This window comes from Tupaia chinensis, unplaced genomic scaffold (assembly GCF_000334495.1).
Source record: "Tupaia chinensis unplaced genomic scaffold, TupChi_1.0 Scaffold000091_1, whole genome shotgun sequence".
NCBI lineage: Eukaryota > Metazoa > Chordata > Mammalia > Scandentia > Tupaiidae > Tupaia > Tupaia belangeri.
In genome coordinates, this window is record NW_006159553.1 from 1,123,401 (window position 1) to 1,140,173 (window position 16,773).

A 16,773-nucleotide genomic window follows, 5' to 3' on the forward strand; every position below is an offset into this window, starting at 1 on the left:
TAGCAACAAGATCCAGACAAGAGAGGGGTGGGCCAGATGGGGCACAGGAGTGAGGTGTGACTCTGCAAAGCAATCCCATATGGGAAGGTTCCTAGTTCGGGTCTGGGGGCCTCCCTGAGTATGCTGGGCTTGTGCTTATCCATGATACAGGGCTGGCTGAAGGCTGGGGGTTGACAGTGGCATCAAGACCCTATTGGGAGTGTTATCTCTCTCTCCCTCTCTTAAAAGAGAAAAATAAATAAACTTTAAAAAGAAGTAAAAGAGGGGCCAGCAGACAGTGCAGCAGTTACGTCAATGGAGTCACATGGCCTACTGTGGTTTTAGTTCCAGACCTGGTGACTTGAAAATCATGCCGGGCACATGTTCATGTGTGCCCAAGATCCCAGGAGAAGGGACTGGAGCATGGCCATCCCCCTGTGGGATGATTTCTCACTTTCTCTGTCTGTCTGTCTGTCTCTCTCACAAGCGCATGCACCCTAAGGCAAAAGCCTCTCAAATAAATAAATAAAGGAAAAGAGTGGGGGAAGCACAGAAGGCTTAAGCAGGAGGAAGCAAAGCCCCCTCCTTGATACAATGGAGTTTCCTTGTGTTATTTTATACACCTTCTACCTGACATTTTATTTCAACCCCTAGGGAGGTAACAGGTTGCATCACAAACAGCTTGATTGCAGAGCTGTCAAGAGTCTGGCAAGACAGCAGTTCCTTCCTGGGAAGTACCTTCAGCTCCAGCCTCTACCCTGCAGTTTCAGGCAGCTAAATGATGGAAAACTCCAGGGTTATGCACAACCTATGCCAACTGCCTTCATTCGCCAGGGCCCTTGGCCAGCAGTGCACAGGACCGGAGCCTGACATCTGGATGGTCCTCCCCAGGCTCAGTGTTCACAGCTGATGCAAAGACTATGCAGCCATCCATCCCTTACCTCAAGCCCCTGCATGTGTGACGGGAGGCAGCCACTGTGCCCCCTCTCTTAAAAGAGAAAAATAAATAAACTTTAAAAAGAAGTAAAAGAGGGGCCAGCAGACAGTGCAGCAGTTACGTCAATGGAGTCACATGGCCTACTGTGGTTTTAGTTCCAGACCTGGTGACTTGAAAATCATGCCGGGCACATGTTCATGTGTGCCCAAGATCCCAGGAGAAGGGACTGGAGCATGGCCATCCCCCTGTGGGATGATTTCTCACTTTCTCTGTCTGTCTGTCTGTCTCTCTCACAAGCGCATGCACCCTAAGGCAAAAGCCTCTCAAATAAATAAATAAAGGAAAAGAGTGGGGGAAGCACAGAAGGCTTAAGCAGGAGGAAGCAAAGCCCCCTCCTTGATACAATGGAGTTTCCTTGTGTTATTTTATACACCTTCTACCTGACATTTTATTTCAACCCCTAGGGAGGTAACAGGTTGCATCACAAACAGCTTGATTGCAGAGCTGTCAAGAGTCTGGCAAGACAGCAGTTCCTTCCTGGGAAGTACCTTCAGCTCCAGCCTCTACCCTGCAGTTTCAGGCAGCTAAATGATGGAAAACTCCAGGGTTATGCACAACCTATGCCAACTGCCTTCATTCGCCAGGGCCCTTGGCCAGCAGTGCACAGGACCGGAGCCTGACATCTGGATGGTCCTCCCCAGGCTCAGTGTTCACAGCTGATGCAAAGACTATGCAGCCATCCATCCCTTACCTCAAGCCCCTGCATGTGTGACGGGAGGCAGCCACTGTGCAGATGGCTAGGCATCCGGACGCGGACCTACAGAACGAGCTCAGAATGAAGGCGTGTGGCATTAAGCCCTTCTGTGATGTCTTTTCTTTCTTGCTAAAGGGCACATACGGTCACCAGAGACAGAGAGAGGGAAAGTGAGAAAGCACATGCCAGGAGGGATAGCCACGATGAAATCTCTTCTCCATTCTCCTCTGGAGATCTTGGGCATGCAGGCGCATGCACCTGGTGTGTTTTTCAAGCTGCCAGGTCCAGGACTTGGACCGTGCAGCTAGCCATGTGAGGTCCAGCCACCTTAACCTCCAAGCCATATGAGGGCCCTTGTGATTTCTTATAGCTCTTTTAAAACCAGGTCTGGCAAAAGCAACAGGTTCAATCCCACAGAAACAATTCAAGTCAGAGGGTGGGCTACAGATGTGCTCCTGCATCAGTGGGGCAATCCAGAGAAGAAAAGCCACTGTCCTGGCTATCAATATTTTTACCTATTCCAATTAATTAGTTACTTTATGCATTTATTTGAAGATCAGAAGAAAAACCAGAAACTATGGACAGCTCTCTCTCTCCTAGGAATCCACAGTACAATCAAGTTGGGAGCACGTGGGTTAGTGTTACACCCGAGGTCACCCCCCAGCAACGGGCCTGGCTGTAGCAACCTCTAACAGGAAGACCTATCAGGCTGCACTCATGTGAAATTGCCCACATCTGACCATTTTCTGATCGACAAAAATAGCAGTTTAATATGGTTTCTCCTAACAGCTTTTTATTCTGAGCAAGTCACCCTGGATTCATTTCATCCAATATAAAAATATGAGATCCCAGGGCTTGATTTCCTCTCCCACAGAGTCTGTGATGAACAAATGAAAGGTGAGATAAGGCGCGGCTTCGGAAAGCCAGCAGTGGCAACCCAAGCGTGAGGGGCTGGCACGACTGCAGCACCATTATCTTGATCACCTCTGCAATGTGCTAGTCCATTATAAAGAAGACAGCCAGGGAAGTTCACCCGTATGCTACCCGCATATGGGGCAGGGTTTCAAACGCCCGGGGGACCCTCTCACTCATGGTACTTTCTTTCATATTGTCCTATCCGTGATGTCTGCAGGTCAGACACTGGTTTGCTGGCCACTGAAACCCCAAGCCTCGCAACCACACACAGTATTCGTTTAGCAAGCCTCAAGAGGTCTGCAGAGTGTTCTGTGTGCTGTGAGTTATTTAGTCGTGTTGTACTCAGACTGTCGTGTTTACTGATGGCCGACGACGTGTGTATGAACTGAGGTGCTGACCCGTTTCTGTGTCACGTTCTAAGGTAAAATCGCCATGCTTGTCAGCTAAATATCTGTGAGCTCATGGGCAGCACGTTCCAGCTTAGTTGTCTGGGTGTTTTCATTACAATATCCCAAGGTAGATGACTGGGGTGTAACAGATTCTCCTGAGAACTTGTGCAGAAGGACTCATCTCCCTGGGAGAGGTGCTTGTTCTAGAAGATCTGTTTATCCTTCACATACTGCCTTCATGCTAATCACCTGGAGTGGAAAGACCTCTTAAGACAGTATTAGTAAGGATTATGGGACCAGCAGATAGTCTAATGGTTACATGGCTGGATTCCCACATAGTCGACTACAGTTTGACTCCTGGACCTGGTAGCTTCAAACTCGCACCAGGCTCATGTGTGGGTATACCCAAAATCCCAAGAGGAGAATGGAGAAGGGACTGTGGTATGACCCTTCCCCCCCCACCTGGGGGGAAGGGAGTAATTTCTTCCTTTCTCTCTGTCTCTCTGGTGAGTACATGTACACTATAGTAAAAATCTCTCAAAAATATTTAAAAATAAGTATTACTATGTAAGTTAATAATTAACCGCTTACATTTGTTAAGGTCCTGGGCACTGGGGGAAATACTCTAAAAACTGCTATCTCATTGAAACTTCCCAGAGCCTCTTTGGCAGAGCTGTCTGACAGATGCAGTGTAAGCGTATTAATCAGTATTACTGGGACCAGCAGATGGCAAAATGGTTACATCACTGGACTCCCACATAGTCGACTGCAGTTTGAGTCTCAGATTCGGCGGCTTAAAACTCACACTGGGAGTGTGTGCGTGCATGCCCAAGATACCGAGTGGAAAATGGAGGAGAAGGAATTGCGGTGTAGCCATCCCCCAGGGGGTGATTTCTTGCTTTCTGTCTCTCTGGCAAGCTCATGGGCCCTATAGCAAAAAATCTCTCTCATAAAAAAAAAAAAAAAAAAAAAAAAAAAAAAAGACCGGTTAAAACAAAAAAAAAAAAAAAAGTGCTGATTACAAAGCATTTTGCACTCAGGGCAAAGCCAATCTAACAATGCTGAAGCTGAAATACATCAGGTCTTCTAGAATCTTCACCCTTCCTTCCTCACTCCCTTTCTTTTTTTCCTGTCCCTTCTCCTTCTCACTTTCCTTTCCTTCTCGTCTACTATAAGCTAGAATAGATGCATGATGCATATTGTTCTGCAATTTACTTATGTTCCAACCTAACACACCATTGTTGCTCCTTCACGGCAACATAAATCAACCTCCTCCAATCTTCTTTAGAGATGTGTTATAATTATATTAGATCTAGAATGCATTTACAAGTAGGTCATTCCCACTTTTGCTGTGCAATTTGTAAATGCACTCTTCACATTTAAAAAGCAGTGCAATTGCAGCTACTCTTATTAGTCTTGAACTGAACAGCAGGGGGCGAGTGACTGCTCTCTGCCCCTTGCCCCCCCTTGGTGCTCAGGCAGGCAACATTTACCAAGGTGCAGAGAGGGACTTTCTGTGTATGGTTGCTAACCCACCATTGCTCCAGTGTCATGGCCAAACCTATGCTGTCGGCTGGTGAGGCCAGGGGAGGTGGGAAATCTTAACTTCAGGGCACCTCCTTTGACAAAGCTCAGGCCGGAAGAAAAGATCCAAGGGAAAATCCAACAACTCTGATGTGTATTTTTGTGAGTTCATGGAACTTTGGTGTCTCCTAATCCCATGGGAAAACATTAAAAGTGCTACAGAAAATGAGAACTACATGGGTTTCTACCATTGGTGGATTTTGCACCAAATATTTGCAAATGATTCTTGAACAGAGCCATGAAATTCTGTATATTTCAATCCATCTTCATTATAAAACCAGAGAAAAACCATATCACTCTTCTTCCTCCCTCTTTCTCCTCTGTTCCCCACAAAGAGACCACAGAAGGTTCATTTTAAGGTCCAATGAATGGTTCAGAAGGTCTGAAGTAGATTAGGATGGGAGTTTACTCATTTGAATTCTATATTTGAACTACAGGCGCACCCAATTTGTCATGGTTTGTTTTGCCTTAAAGAAAAAAAAAGTCACTACATAAAACGGCAAAGCAAAATTCCCTCCAGACAGTAAACAATATTTTTAAAAGACAAAACCAAAAAAAAAAATACAGAACCTCAAGACCCCTTGTTCAGAGAGGACAAGCTGAGGGCTATTTCAAGCAAAATCACAGGAAATCTGTGACCCAGAACAACTTCGTGTGACCAATGTCTTATTTTTTTTTTCACTAAAAAAATTTCTTAGTTTTTAATGTAGGACATGTGCACTTGTAGGAGAGAAGGGGTGGGGGGGGGGAGATGAGAAATCACCCCTTGCAGGGATGGCCACGCCATAATCCCTTCTCCTCCATTCTCCTCTAGGGATCTTGGGCACATACATACACATGCCCTGCATGAGTTTCAAGCTGTCAGATATGGGACTCAAACCATGGCTGACTATGTGGGAGATAGTGATGTAACCATTATGCCATCTGCTGGTCCTCTATTCTTCTTTTTTTTTTTTTTTTTTTTGGAGGGGTTTTTGCTTTAGGGGGGGGGGGTCGGCCGGGTGTGTGCGTGCGCCAAAAAGACTGAGAGAGACAGAAAGCGAGAAATCACCCCCCAGGGGAGATGGCCACGCCGCAATCCCTTCTCCTCCATTCTCCCCTCGGGATCTTGGGCACGCATGCACGCACACGCGCCCGGCGTGAGTTTAAGCCGCCAGGTCCGGGACTCAAACCACAGTCGACTACATGGGAGTCCAGCAATATAGCCATTATGCTAACTGCTGGTCCCCCATTCTTCTATTTTAAGACTCACTAAGAGCCTTTAACTCCCATGTCAAAGATTTTAGGTGAGTTTTATCAAATGCTGATTTAATTAAAGGATCTAGTTCTGACTTCTCCAGGGAGTCATCTGAATAGGGTAACATCAGACTTGCCTGCCAATGGACTGAAGGTACACAACACTGTAATTTCAGATGTCACCTTCGGGACGCCTTTTCATGTCCTTTCATTGATGGAAAGTACTATGACAGTGGCCACCATGGAAATAGTTATAAGATGAAAAATAGGGGTAAGGAAAAAACCTCGGATACTTGCATGCCATAAGAAGTTGTCAGGACACCTAAAAGTGTGTTGATTAAAGAATGAAACATGCCAAAGGACTGGGCACATTCTAATCAGAATCATTTAACTCAGAGGACAGAAGGCTAGCATCAGTGGCCACACTGCCAGTTCCATACAGGGCTCTGCAGAAGGTTGTCATCCCCCTCACACACAGAGCATTGAGAAAATGGTCTCAAAGCTGCTGTTCAGAGTATCTGGCCAGAAATAGACCAGCAAGGACTGCCAGCCCTAGAATCTAATAATTTCACCCACAATCTAATTCAGATTGTCCTGATTATATTAAAATGTAATGAGTTTCATGCTTTGTTTTCAATGTTTTTTGGATAGTCTATTGAAATGGGGGATAAAAAAAAAATCTTTCAATGAGAATCCTTTCCCAGGTGGCTCATTGAGTTCATTGATTCATTGATCCATTCATGCTTCTTCTATGGAACATCAAACTCACAGGCCTGGTTTTTGGCAGTGTTTTCCTTCTGGAAAACCAGGCAGGTCTGTCCAACACACGCCTACTTCCGAGCCACAGGTGTTTACCCCTGGGTCAGGCTGCTGGCTGGGTGCCCCATCTCTTAAGATGCAATCATGGTTGAAGACAGGGCACCTGACTTAGCTGAACCATGAGGAGCGCACAGAGGCCACAGCTGGGAGACAGCTGGGGAGAAGGGACAACTCTTGACTTCAAGTTTGAGGCCTTGTGGACAATCTTTACACCCCAGGCATTTGCAGTTAGGTGAGCTTTTTGCAGATTTCTATTTTGCGTTTTTGTAACTTTGTTAGTCTCTGTCATATGCCGTTAAATGAGTCCTGAATGTACATGGCTTATTAATACTGAATTGATGATAAATATGGAAACTGCCTCAAATAAATCAGTGAAGTTCTTTATTTTAAAATATCCCAAGACAGCAATAAAAAAATAAATACTTTATCTTCTAAGGTTTTTTTTTTTTTCCAGAATAACAAGACCTATAAGGTCTAAAGATTGAAACTTTGCCATTAGAAAGTGACTACAAGTGGTATTTCTACTTTAAATAACTAAAGCAACACTGATCACAACCCCAAAAGACAGTCCTGAACACCATGATCCCAAATGGTGAATTAAAAAAAATCAGAATCCCTAAATCAGAAATCTCTAACATACAAAATCTCCAAATCATTATCTTAAAAGATTAAATTTCCAGACATTGAAATCCTAAGAGCTAAAATCTCCCAAATCACAGTTCTCACTGGAGAAGAAAAATAAAAAGCTATCAGGAACAGCAGATGGCATAAACTACTAGACTCCCACGTAGTTGACCATGGTTCAAGTACCAGACCTGGTGGCTTAAAACTCATGCCAGGTGTGTGTGTGTGTGTGCATGCCCCAAAATCTCAAGAGGAGAATGGAGGAGAAGGGACTGTGGCATGGCCATCCTCTGGCAGGGGGTGATTTCTTGCTTTCTTTCTCTCTGTCTTTCTCTGTCTCTCTGGCAAGCGCATGTGCTCTATAGCAAAAACCTCTCCTTAAAAAATAATAAAATAAAAAATAAAAGGCTATTTAAGAGAGGTGTTCTCTGAGGAGAGCCATGACCTTAAACGAAGTAGTTATTCATTGTGATGAAAGAATTCAAAACGTAGCTCAGGACCATGATTTGGCCAGCTCTTGCATGACTACTCTCCAAGCTTTGGGCCATAATCTATTCTTATAATACACTTTTTCACATTTTCTATTCAAAACTACTCCAGTATGGAGCCAGTAGGTAGTGAAGTGGTTAAGACGCTGGACTACCACATGGCCAACCACAGTTTGAGTCCCAGACCTAGTGGCTCGAAAATCACTCTGGGCACATGTGCACCTAAAATCGAGAGAGGAGCTATCTCCACATATCTCCTTTGCTCCTTTGGGAAGCCAACTGCAGGAAACCTGTAATCATTTAAGCATATATATAATTTTTTTTAAAAGAGATTTTTGATATAGGGCACATGTCCTCTCAGAGAGACACAAAGCAAGAAATCACCCCCCCCCCCGGGAGGGTGACCACACCATAATCCTTTCTCCTTCATTTTCCTCCAGGATCTTGGGTATGCACACACATGCACCCACCGCGATGTTTAAGCCACTGGGTCCAGGATTTGAACTGCAGCCAAATACATGGGAGTCCAGAGATGTAACAATTACGCCATCTGCTGGTCCCCACTTGAGTCTATTTTTATTTAATGTTATGAACACCATCACTGGACACTTATATGAGGCTGATGCACAAAAAGGAGGTGGAATCCTCCCTGAGGCTGTGGCCAGCTGACAGAAAATTCCATAAAGAAATGTGGCTGCAGAGTAAAGTCATTTTTCTAGAAAATAACCATTAATAATCATTCCCGGGATACGCTTGCTCTTTGAATTATAACGTACTTATTGCTCCATCTTAAAAAATGAAGCTTACAGAGGCCAGCAGGTGTTGTGGTAGTTAGGGCACTGGACTCCCACACTGCCAGCCGTGGTTCGAGTCCCAGACCCAGCAGCTTGAAAACCACGCTAGGCACATGTGCATGTATGCTCAGAATCTCAATAGGAGAATGGAAGAAAGGGGACTGCAGTATGGCCAACTCCCCCGGGGGTGATCTCTCACTTTCCCTCTCTCTGTTTCTCACCAGTGAGCACATGTACCCTATGGCAGAAACTTTAAAAATAATAATAATAATAATAATAATAATAATAAACCTTGTTACGATGCTCCTTCCCCTTGAATTGAAGCTCAGACATTAACTGTGATATAAAGTTTCCTTCTTACACTGCATCTCAACTGGAATGAATTTTCCCACTCATGTGTTTACCCCTAAGATACCCAAACCAGCTATTTCCCTCACTTGCATCTAAGATAGCACCAACAGCACTGTGCATGTGGGCTAGGGGGTGCTCTCCAGCACACGCACTGTGCCTCACAGAAGCCTACTTTGCCCACCACCCATGGCCACCTCATGGGGGTCTGCTCTTGAGGAAGAACAGCCCTGTGTCACAGGTACAGTAAAACAATATGGGAAATGATGACTCCAAGTCCCGGAAGGTGTGACATGGTGGCAGCCGCAGCTATACCTCCAACCTAATTGTCTGCTCTGCTGATGGTCATATTGACAAAGGGAAAGGTGGCTGAAGGTACTCAGAATTTACTTTATAGAATTTTATCTTAGAAACTTTCTTAGACTGTTCTAACTGGAAAGGAAATTTCTATCACATTTTTTAAAATTCTCTTTTAATATATCTTCCTTTGTTCCACAATATTTATGGGACGAGCGATGGCTGGAGCATTGAGGATGTAACAGTGAGCAGACACCATTCCTATCTCCTCATAATTCTTACCTTCTGCTGTTCTTTGAAAGTTCATCTCCTCCTAAACTCATGATGAAATTTAATCCTGGCTGTAACAGTGTTAAAAAGTGGGGCTGCTGGGAAGTAAGTAGGATTAGATGAGGTCGTGAGAGTGGGGTCCCCATGATGGAAAAGAGGAAAAGAGACTCAAGCTAGCATGCTTGCTCTGTTCCACCATCTGTACCATCTGATGCCCTCCACCATGTTATAACGCGGAAGGCGGCCTTGGCCCAATGCCAGCCCCTTCACCTTGGACTTCCTAAACTCTAGTACCGTGAGATCAATAAACCTCATATTTTCAAAGGTTTTTGTCGATGGTGCATGTACTCACCAGAAAGAGAAGAGAGAAACAAAGAAAGAGAAAGTGAGAAATCACCCCCTGATGGGGGTGGCCATGCCACAATCCCTTCTCCTTCATTCTCCTTTTGGGATATTGGGCATGCATGCACCTGCACTAGGCATGATTTTCAAGCCATCAGGTCCAGGACTCAAACCATGGTTGGCCCGTGTGGGATCCAGCACTTTAACCACCTTACCACCTGCTGATCCAAACATCTATTCTTTGTCAATAACCTGGTCTGTGGTATGCAGTTATAGCAACAAAAAACAGACTTAAGATACCTTCTAATCAGAAGACATGTTACCCCAATAGCTACTCCAATGATCATTGAATCAGCTGTGATAAATATAAGGGAAATAACAAGTGGGTTGTATTTTCTTTGAAGAAAGAAAGGCTCTCAGCAAGAGCCACATTCTTTCATTGGTTTCAACACGGCATCAAGTGTCATGAAGGCTTTGCTTCAAGTAAGAGGAAAAAAAAAGGCAATGCTATCGTTTCAGAACTACCAAGCATCTGAACACAATGTCCTCACCTTAGTGCCATGACTTTTCTGTGCTTTTTAAGAAACATGCTACACACCAAAACTCAAAGGGCCTCAATGAGAGGGCAGTACAACTGACGAGTTTTTAAAAATCATGACGGTAAGCCATCGCTATGGGAAGATGCAGATGTGCCACGAAGCTGGTGCTCCTGCCCAATGGCGGCCCCTACCTCCTTGTTTGTCCTGTCAGCTTGTACCAACGTCCCATTCAGGCATGGTTCCACGTAGTGAAGCTCCTCATTATACTGCAGAGGGAAGAAAGAGCCAAGAGGAAAGACTGAATTAGGGACTCGCAGGAAAGTACTGAGTAATTTAAGAACATACACATGCGCGCACATGCACAACACAGACACACGTAGAAACAGCACACTCACAGGCTCAATTTAGTCACGTTAGATGGCTTTCCCAGGGTCAGACCACGGTGGTATGAGGCAATGTTCCGCAGAGCTGGCCCACATGGAAAGGTTCTGGGTTTGCATCCGGAGACCTCCCCGAGTACACGGGCATACACGTGCCGACAAGATCAGGACCATCTCTCACAGGCCCGGCTCTTAGACAAGGTCTAGCTAAGGAGTTTGGGCTTTAAAAGTGTGGCAAGGCTGGGAGCAGGGAGTGAGGGAAATAAAGAGATAAGCCTAAGGCAACAGTTAGACATATTGCAGGGGTGGACGGAAGAGGGGCTGGACCTGCAGCTGCTGCAACAGGGACTGGGATACCTGGGGCTTCCCAGGCAGAGGCTTACTCTGCCTAGTCATGGTAACAGTGGTAACAGCAGCACTGGCAACTAACTGTCCCTAACTAAGCATTCACTCACTCTGGGCACAGGCTACACTTCGTAGGTGGCTATCTCAACCTCATGTGTTAGGTACTTCCAACCAGGCTACTTTCACATACGGGGAAACTGACACAGAGCAAGGGTGAGCGACTGGCTCCCAACACCAGGAAGTAAGAGCTTCAGTCCAGATTTAAAGCCAGGCAGTCTGACCTCAAGGTCGCCCATCTCAGGACTTCAAAGACCCCTCTCCTCTCTACCCAGAAGCCTCCTTATTTCCCCATCAGTCTGACTTTTGCCTTCTCTCTACTTTTTTTCTTAGTCACTTAAGAGTTTTAAAAATTATACCATAGTGGTTTTCAAGTTTAAATATCCTTCACTGAGGCATGGAGAAAAAAAATATGTATGCATAGGGGTGTGTGTGTGTGCATGTGTGCATGCATGTGTGTGTTTGTGTGTGTGTGTGTGTGTGTGTACACACAATTCTAAAATTAGCCACTGAGAAATAGGAGTGTGACTTTTGGTTAACAAATGGAACATCATCTCAGGATCCAAGAAGCACTTGCACAGTTCAAGCTCTCTGGAAAGAACCTCTCCAAAAGCTCTCAATCCACGGTGGACTGACACTGGACACTGCTGAGAAATAGCCATCCCCTTCTCCTTCACCTCCTTTGCTGACTGACATGGTCCAGGGTGATGACATACTCATCTCTGAGGCTCGAACACGATCGATCTAGCCAGTACAGCTATTCACCCCCTCTGCCAGATACATGCTTTCATAGCCTGTCTTGTGGCTAGGGGTGGTCAAGTAAACCCTGCCCAGTCATGAAACAAAGTAAAAATCAGTTTCAATATAACTATTGCCAGTCATTAAAGGAAAATTCCTCTACAACTGTTCCTTTCTTTCTGCTTGGGATGATATTGTGGAGTAGCAGCGGCCATTTTCCAACCATGAGGTAACAAGACAAAGAATGGAAAGCAAAGCTTGAGAGGGAGAGAGACAGAGAGAAAGAGTGGGACAATGAAACCAATGTGGGAATTTGATGATACTGGTGAACCACTGTACCAAGGCTACAGCCGACCTCCTCTGGCTTCTTACATGAACCTGACATTCCTGTTTTGCCAAAGCCACCTCTACTCAGCTATTCTGTAATTCAGAACCCAAAATATCCCTCACTGAGGTTCCCAATTGGTTGTTCTTCCCTCTATCATTGCAGGGAAAACGTAAAACTTTATCAACATCTCACTTAACACATTGCCAAAATTGATTCCTACAGTCTAAGCTGGTAGTCCGAAGCTTGGGTCCAAGTTTTGCCTCCGCCAGGTACTCTGTGCAGCCATGGGGAATCCACTACACCTCTCGGATCCCAGATCTGTATGCACAGGAAAGTGCTAGTCCATTTCTTTTCCTTCCAGGGGTCCTGATAGGGATCCAGGGAGGCAACAGGCCTGCAAGCGCTTTGCCAATGTGAAGCCTGTATGTGCGGGAGTGCAGAGGGGGGCTCACAGTGAAGAAGTCCAAGAACTTCTTGCCCTCGTCAGGGAGATACATATGCAGTAATCAAAACCACGCTCACTGTCGCTGTGTACACTGAGGCCGCACGGAGGAGTCTGCGCCTCTGAACCCTGGCTGACGAGTCAGTTGCCTCATCCAAGCTTGCGGCAGACTGATTTCCCTCAACTGCACCAGGGAAAAGCGGTGCTGAGCAGTCTGGTCTGGATCACCAATGGCAGTGGGGCCTGGCTGTCCGTGGGAGGGAATGGGGACCAGGCCCTGTACAAGGACACCTGGCATGAGGCGCTGCTTCCAGACTTCGGGCAACCTTCCTCTAGAAAACTTTTCGGCTTCTACATTTTGTTGGAGGTTCCTGAGATTTTGATATTGTAGAATAATGAAGGATGGCCAGTCCTATCAGTCTACAACTAAAGAGCTGGCCACCTATTGCCCCAAGAGGCAACGGCCTTCTCGACAGCTCTGTCTCTACTTAAACAATCTGATGACTGTCGAGGGAAGAAAGGATGCAGTGCACATCACTGGCAGATACGACTTCCTTCAGCTGTGTGCTTTCCCCCTCCCACTACCAGGTCTAAACCCTAAAGAGGCACTCAACTCTCCTGACCCTCAACACACATACCCCACCAAAATGGTTAGGCCTTCCTGCAAAATTTCAGGGAAATAAGAGGGGTCCAAGCAGCCCTGCAGACAGTCCAGCCCAGCCCAGCTCACCAACCACACAGTGAGGAGATGGACAAAGACCTTGTTCAGCCCTTGAAGAGCTTAGAAACTGCCACAAAGCACCTGGGGATTCAGTCACTATGGGTCTTCTCCTCTTCTCCTTCCCATCTGTCTTTCCTCTTAGAATTCACCCAGGAGACAGCGGTAGAGCAAAAGCAGCTGGGGCAGACAGGCCTGGTTCAAACCCTGGCTCACCCACACACTAGCTGGGTGACCCTGACTGAGGCACCACTCTTTGGGCCTCGATGTTTGTATTGGGGAGACCAGGATTCTAACTACCTCTCCCCTGGCTCACTGTGAGTGTGAGAGGAGAGTCCGACAGTCAACAGAGAACCTGGCATGAAAGAAAGAAGAAGACAGCATCTGGGCCCACATGTACCAATGCACGAAAAAGAAAAAAAGAATACATGCGAGTGTGACGGAGAATAAGCAGGGAAAAAAGCAATGGAGGACATGCCCACACTGGGAGCTGATACTTGCTGAGTAGGAAACGGGTGGAGTGGGCCATGGGGAAGCAACTCACTCTTGGGAAGAGGGGACAGGTGCTCTCGGCCTCCTCTGGTGAGGAGACAAAGGGCCACAGCTCAGGCACATGTGACAGTCTAAATGCCCGAGTGCCTGGCGGCACAGTGTCCCACTCCATACCACATACCGCACCTCCCGGTAACTTGGGTCTCTGGCAGACTGTGAGCCTAGAGGGTGTCAATGCCCGCCTCTCCCTGAGTTCCTTATTTGCTCACTGAGTACTAACTGAGCACCTCCTGTGGCCCAGAGGTGTAGGATGCTGGCTAACTTCACTCATGGTGATCATTGTGGCATGGACAAAACCCACTTCTCCTTACTACTATTAGTTAACCCATACATTTGCCCCCGTGAAGATGTCTGCCTCTCCTGCTCATGATAAACAGTGCTGTTCTGTGATGCCGCAACGGTCCAGCCAAGGATAAAATCAGGCTCAAGACCAACTCATGCTGCCCCAGGCGTTAGACGATGGTCCACTACTCTGTCCTCGAGGGGACTGCCCCTCCCTCCCACTGAACCACCAAACCACTTCCGACAGCAATGGCCACCTCACCATATGCCTTTCCCTTCCTTTTGCCAAGTCTCTGTAACATTCCCGACTTTTCCACATTTATAGACACAGCAAACTCCGCAGTGGGAAGGCTAGTGATGATTACGATAGGAGAGGTAAGACTTCATTTTCATGGAAGGACGAGAATGTTTTGGATAATGAGCTGGACTCCCCCACCAAGACCAGGGCTAGCCTCCAGCTCAGGGCAGCACTGCACTGTATGCTGGCTCGTGGGACTCGTAGCTGAAAGGCCACAGGGCCGGAGACACCTGGTGTGGGGTTGCAGATGGTGTTAAGGAACCTGAACACTGCTTAATGGCGGAAGCTAGACTTGATGAATGGATGCAATGCAGTCTGCGAGCCTAAGAGAAGATCGCCAGTCACCTAAAGTGGAGGATGAGGACAGACCTAAGAAGGGAGGCACTTGAGGGAAAGTCTCTCGCATCATCACTCTGAAGTGCAGACTCCTTCCACCCCCGTTACCTCCATATCATGTCCCAGTCTCTCATGGCTGAGCAGGATGTCTGCTGTTTGATCTGACCCGATCCTCCCAATCCAGTCCCATTCTTCGCACCATCACCCATCTGACTGCGCCACTGTCCACTTCTTGGGCTGGAGAAGGGTTTCTATAACCTGCAAATGGCATTTTCCTCTCCAGTTGTTAATGCCTTCCTGGTCTCTCCCTGGCCGACTCCATCAAACATGCCTATGCCTGGCCAATCCCTGCTTATCCTAGAGTGACCACTTAGTCCTCGCTTCTTCCAAGAAGCCATCACAGGCCCCCAGTTGGTTGCATGTCCCGTTTCCCCCCAGCCTCCCTTGCTATCCTCATATGCGAGACAGCACTGGCCACACTGCAGTGTGAGAACCTGCTTCCTGGTCCACACACAACACTCAAACACACAGCACCTCACGGCCCCCGAGAACCAAGCCTGCCTGCCTTCTCCTTTACAAAGGCAGCCCCAGTACGTAACAATCATTGCTCGGTGCTATTTGTTGAATGAATCAATACTCAGAACAAGAAATAAAAAGGCAAAATTGAAGAGAAGATCGCTAATGGAAAAGACTAGGAACAAAGGGGCTAGCAGGTGGCATAGAGATTAAGGTGTTGGATTCCCACATAGCTGACAGTGATTCAAGCCCAGAACCCAGAGGCTTGAAAACCACACTAGAAGCATGTGTGTATATGCCCAAAATCCCAACAGGAGAGTGGGGCAAAGGGACTGTGGTATGGCCATCCCCCTGAGGTGTGATTTCTCACTTTTCCTCTCTCTCTCTCCGGTGAGCGCACATAACACGTGTGTGGGGCATGGTGGCGCCCGCCCTATGGCATAACACGTGTGTGTGTGTGTATTATATATGTATAAATGAATATATATATGTATGTGTGTGTGTGTGTATATATATATATATATATATAAATGAGTACATATATATATATATGTACACACACACACATACATACATAAATGAGGCTCTTTTTCAAAAACTAGATAAACAAAAAGTAAAGAGTATACTTTAAGGAGTCCAAAATTCCATAAAACGCTGGCATGCTCATGTAATGCAAGAAACTGATGCAGAATTGCTGGGACTCCATTAAATATTTTTATAGCCCTATTGATGCACTTTTGATTAAATAACGCTTAGAATGAAAATGTGCGGGGATTATGTAATAAAGCGGGTGAACCCACAATATTTTCACCAACACAAGCCATCCCAGGGATCGTTTGCATTACAAAAGCTTCTTGTGTAATTTGAAACATGGCTGGGCATAATTAATAGTAGAGAACAAATGAGCGCTGAAAGAAAATACCATCCTCATACTTCTAATACGGAATCGATTACTTTAAAAAGCAAATCCACAGCGGGCAAAGCAATGGAGAAATGGTTCTAAAGAAAATTCTGCAAATTAAAACCAGGGCCCCAGTAAGTTCCAGGTTGAACTAACAAATGATGCTCTTTCTATTCAACTCTGCACAAATGTGGCTGCAGCAGGCACTGAAATTGATTTAACAATATCAGCCCAGTTAATACTGTGCTCATTTAATGCATGGCTTAGGCTTCTGTAAAGTCATTTTTCAAATTTCAGCAATGGACAGAATTAGCACCCTCATTTTTATGATAATACTGCTAATTTAATGCATGGCTTGGAGTTAGACTTCAAAGTGAATCAGGAAAATAGGCCTTTTCTCTTGTCAAGAGACATCTCTTGTCATGCTCCAGTGGCTTGACCTTAACTTTTAACTTGAACTGCACAAAAATCACTCTCATATTTCAACTGTTCTTTTATAAGTCAATCAGTTAGTTCATCAGTTTTAGGTAGATTTTGTAATACTGGGCTTATGAAAGCTAAAACA

General features: G+C 46.0%; 1 protein-coding gene across 1 annotated transcript in view; it reads right to left on the reverse strand.

Moving 5' to 3' along the window:
• CACNA2D3 (calcium voltage-gated channel auxiliary subunit alpha2delta 3) overlaps nucleotides 1-16,773 on the reverse strand; it is a 931,343-nt gene that overhangs the window by 469,650 nt on the left and 444,920 nt on the right. The window contains exon 11 of the mRNA XM_006143064.2: nucleotides 10,507-10,581. Within this exon, the coding sequence (XP_006143126.1) occupies nucleotides 10,507-10,581 (75 nt within the window). The remainder of the gene's footprint in view (nucleotides 1-10,506; nucleotides 10,582-16,773) is intronic.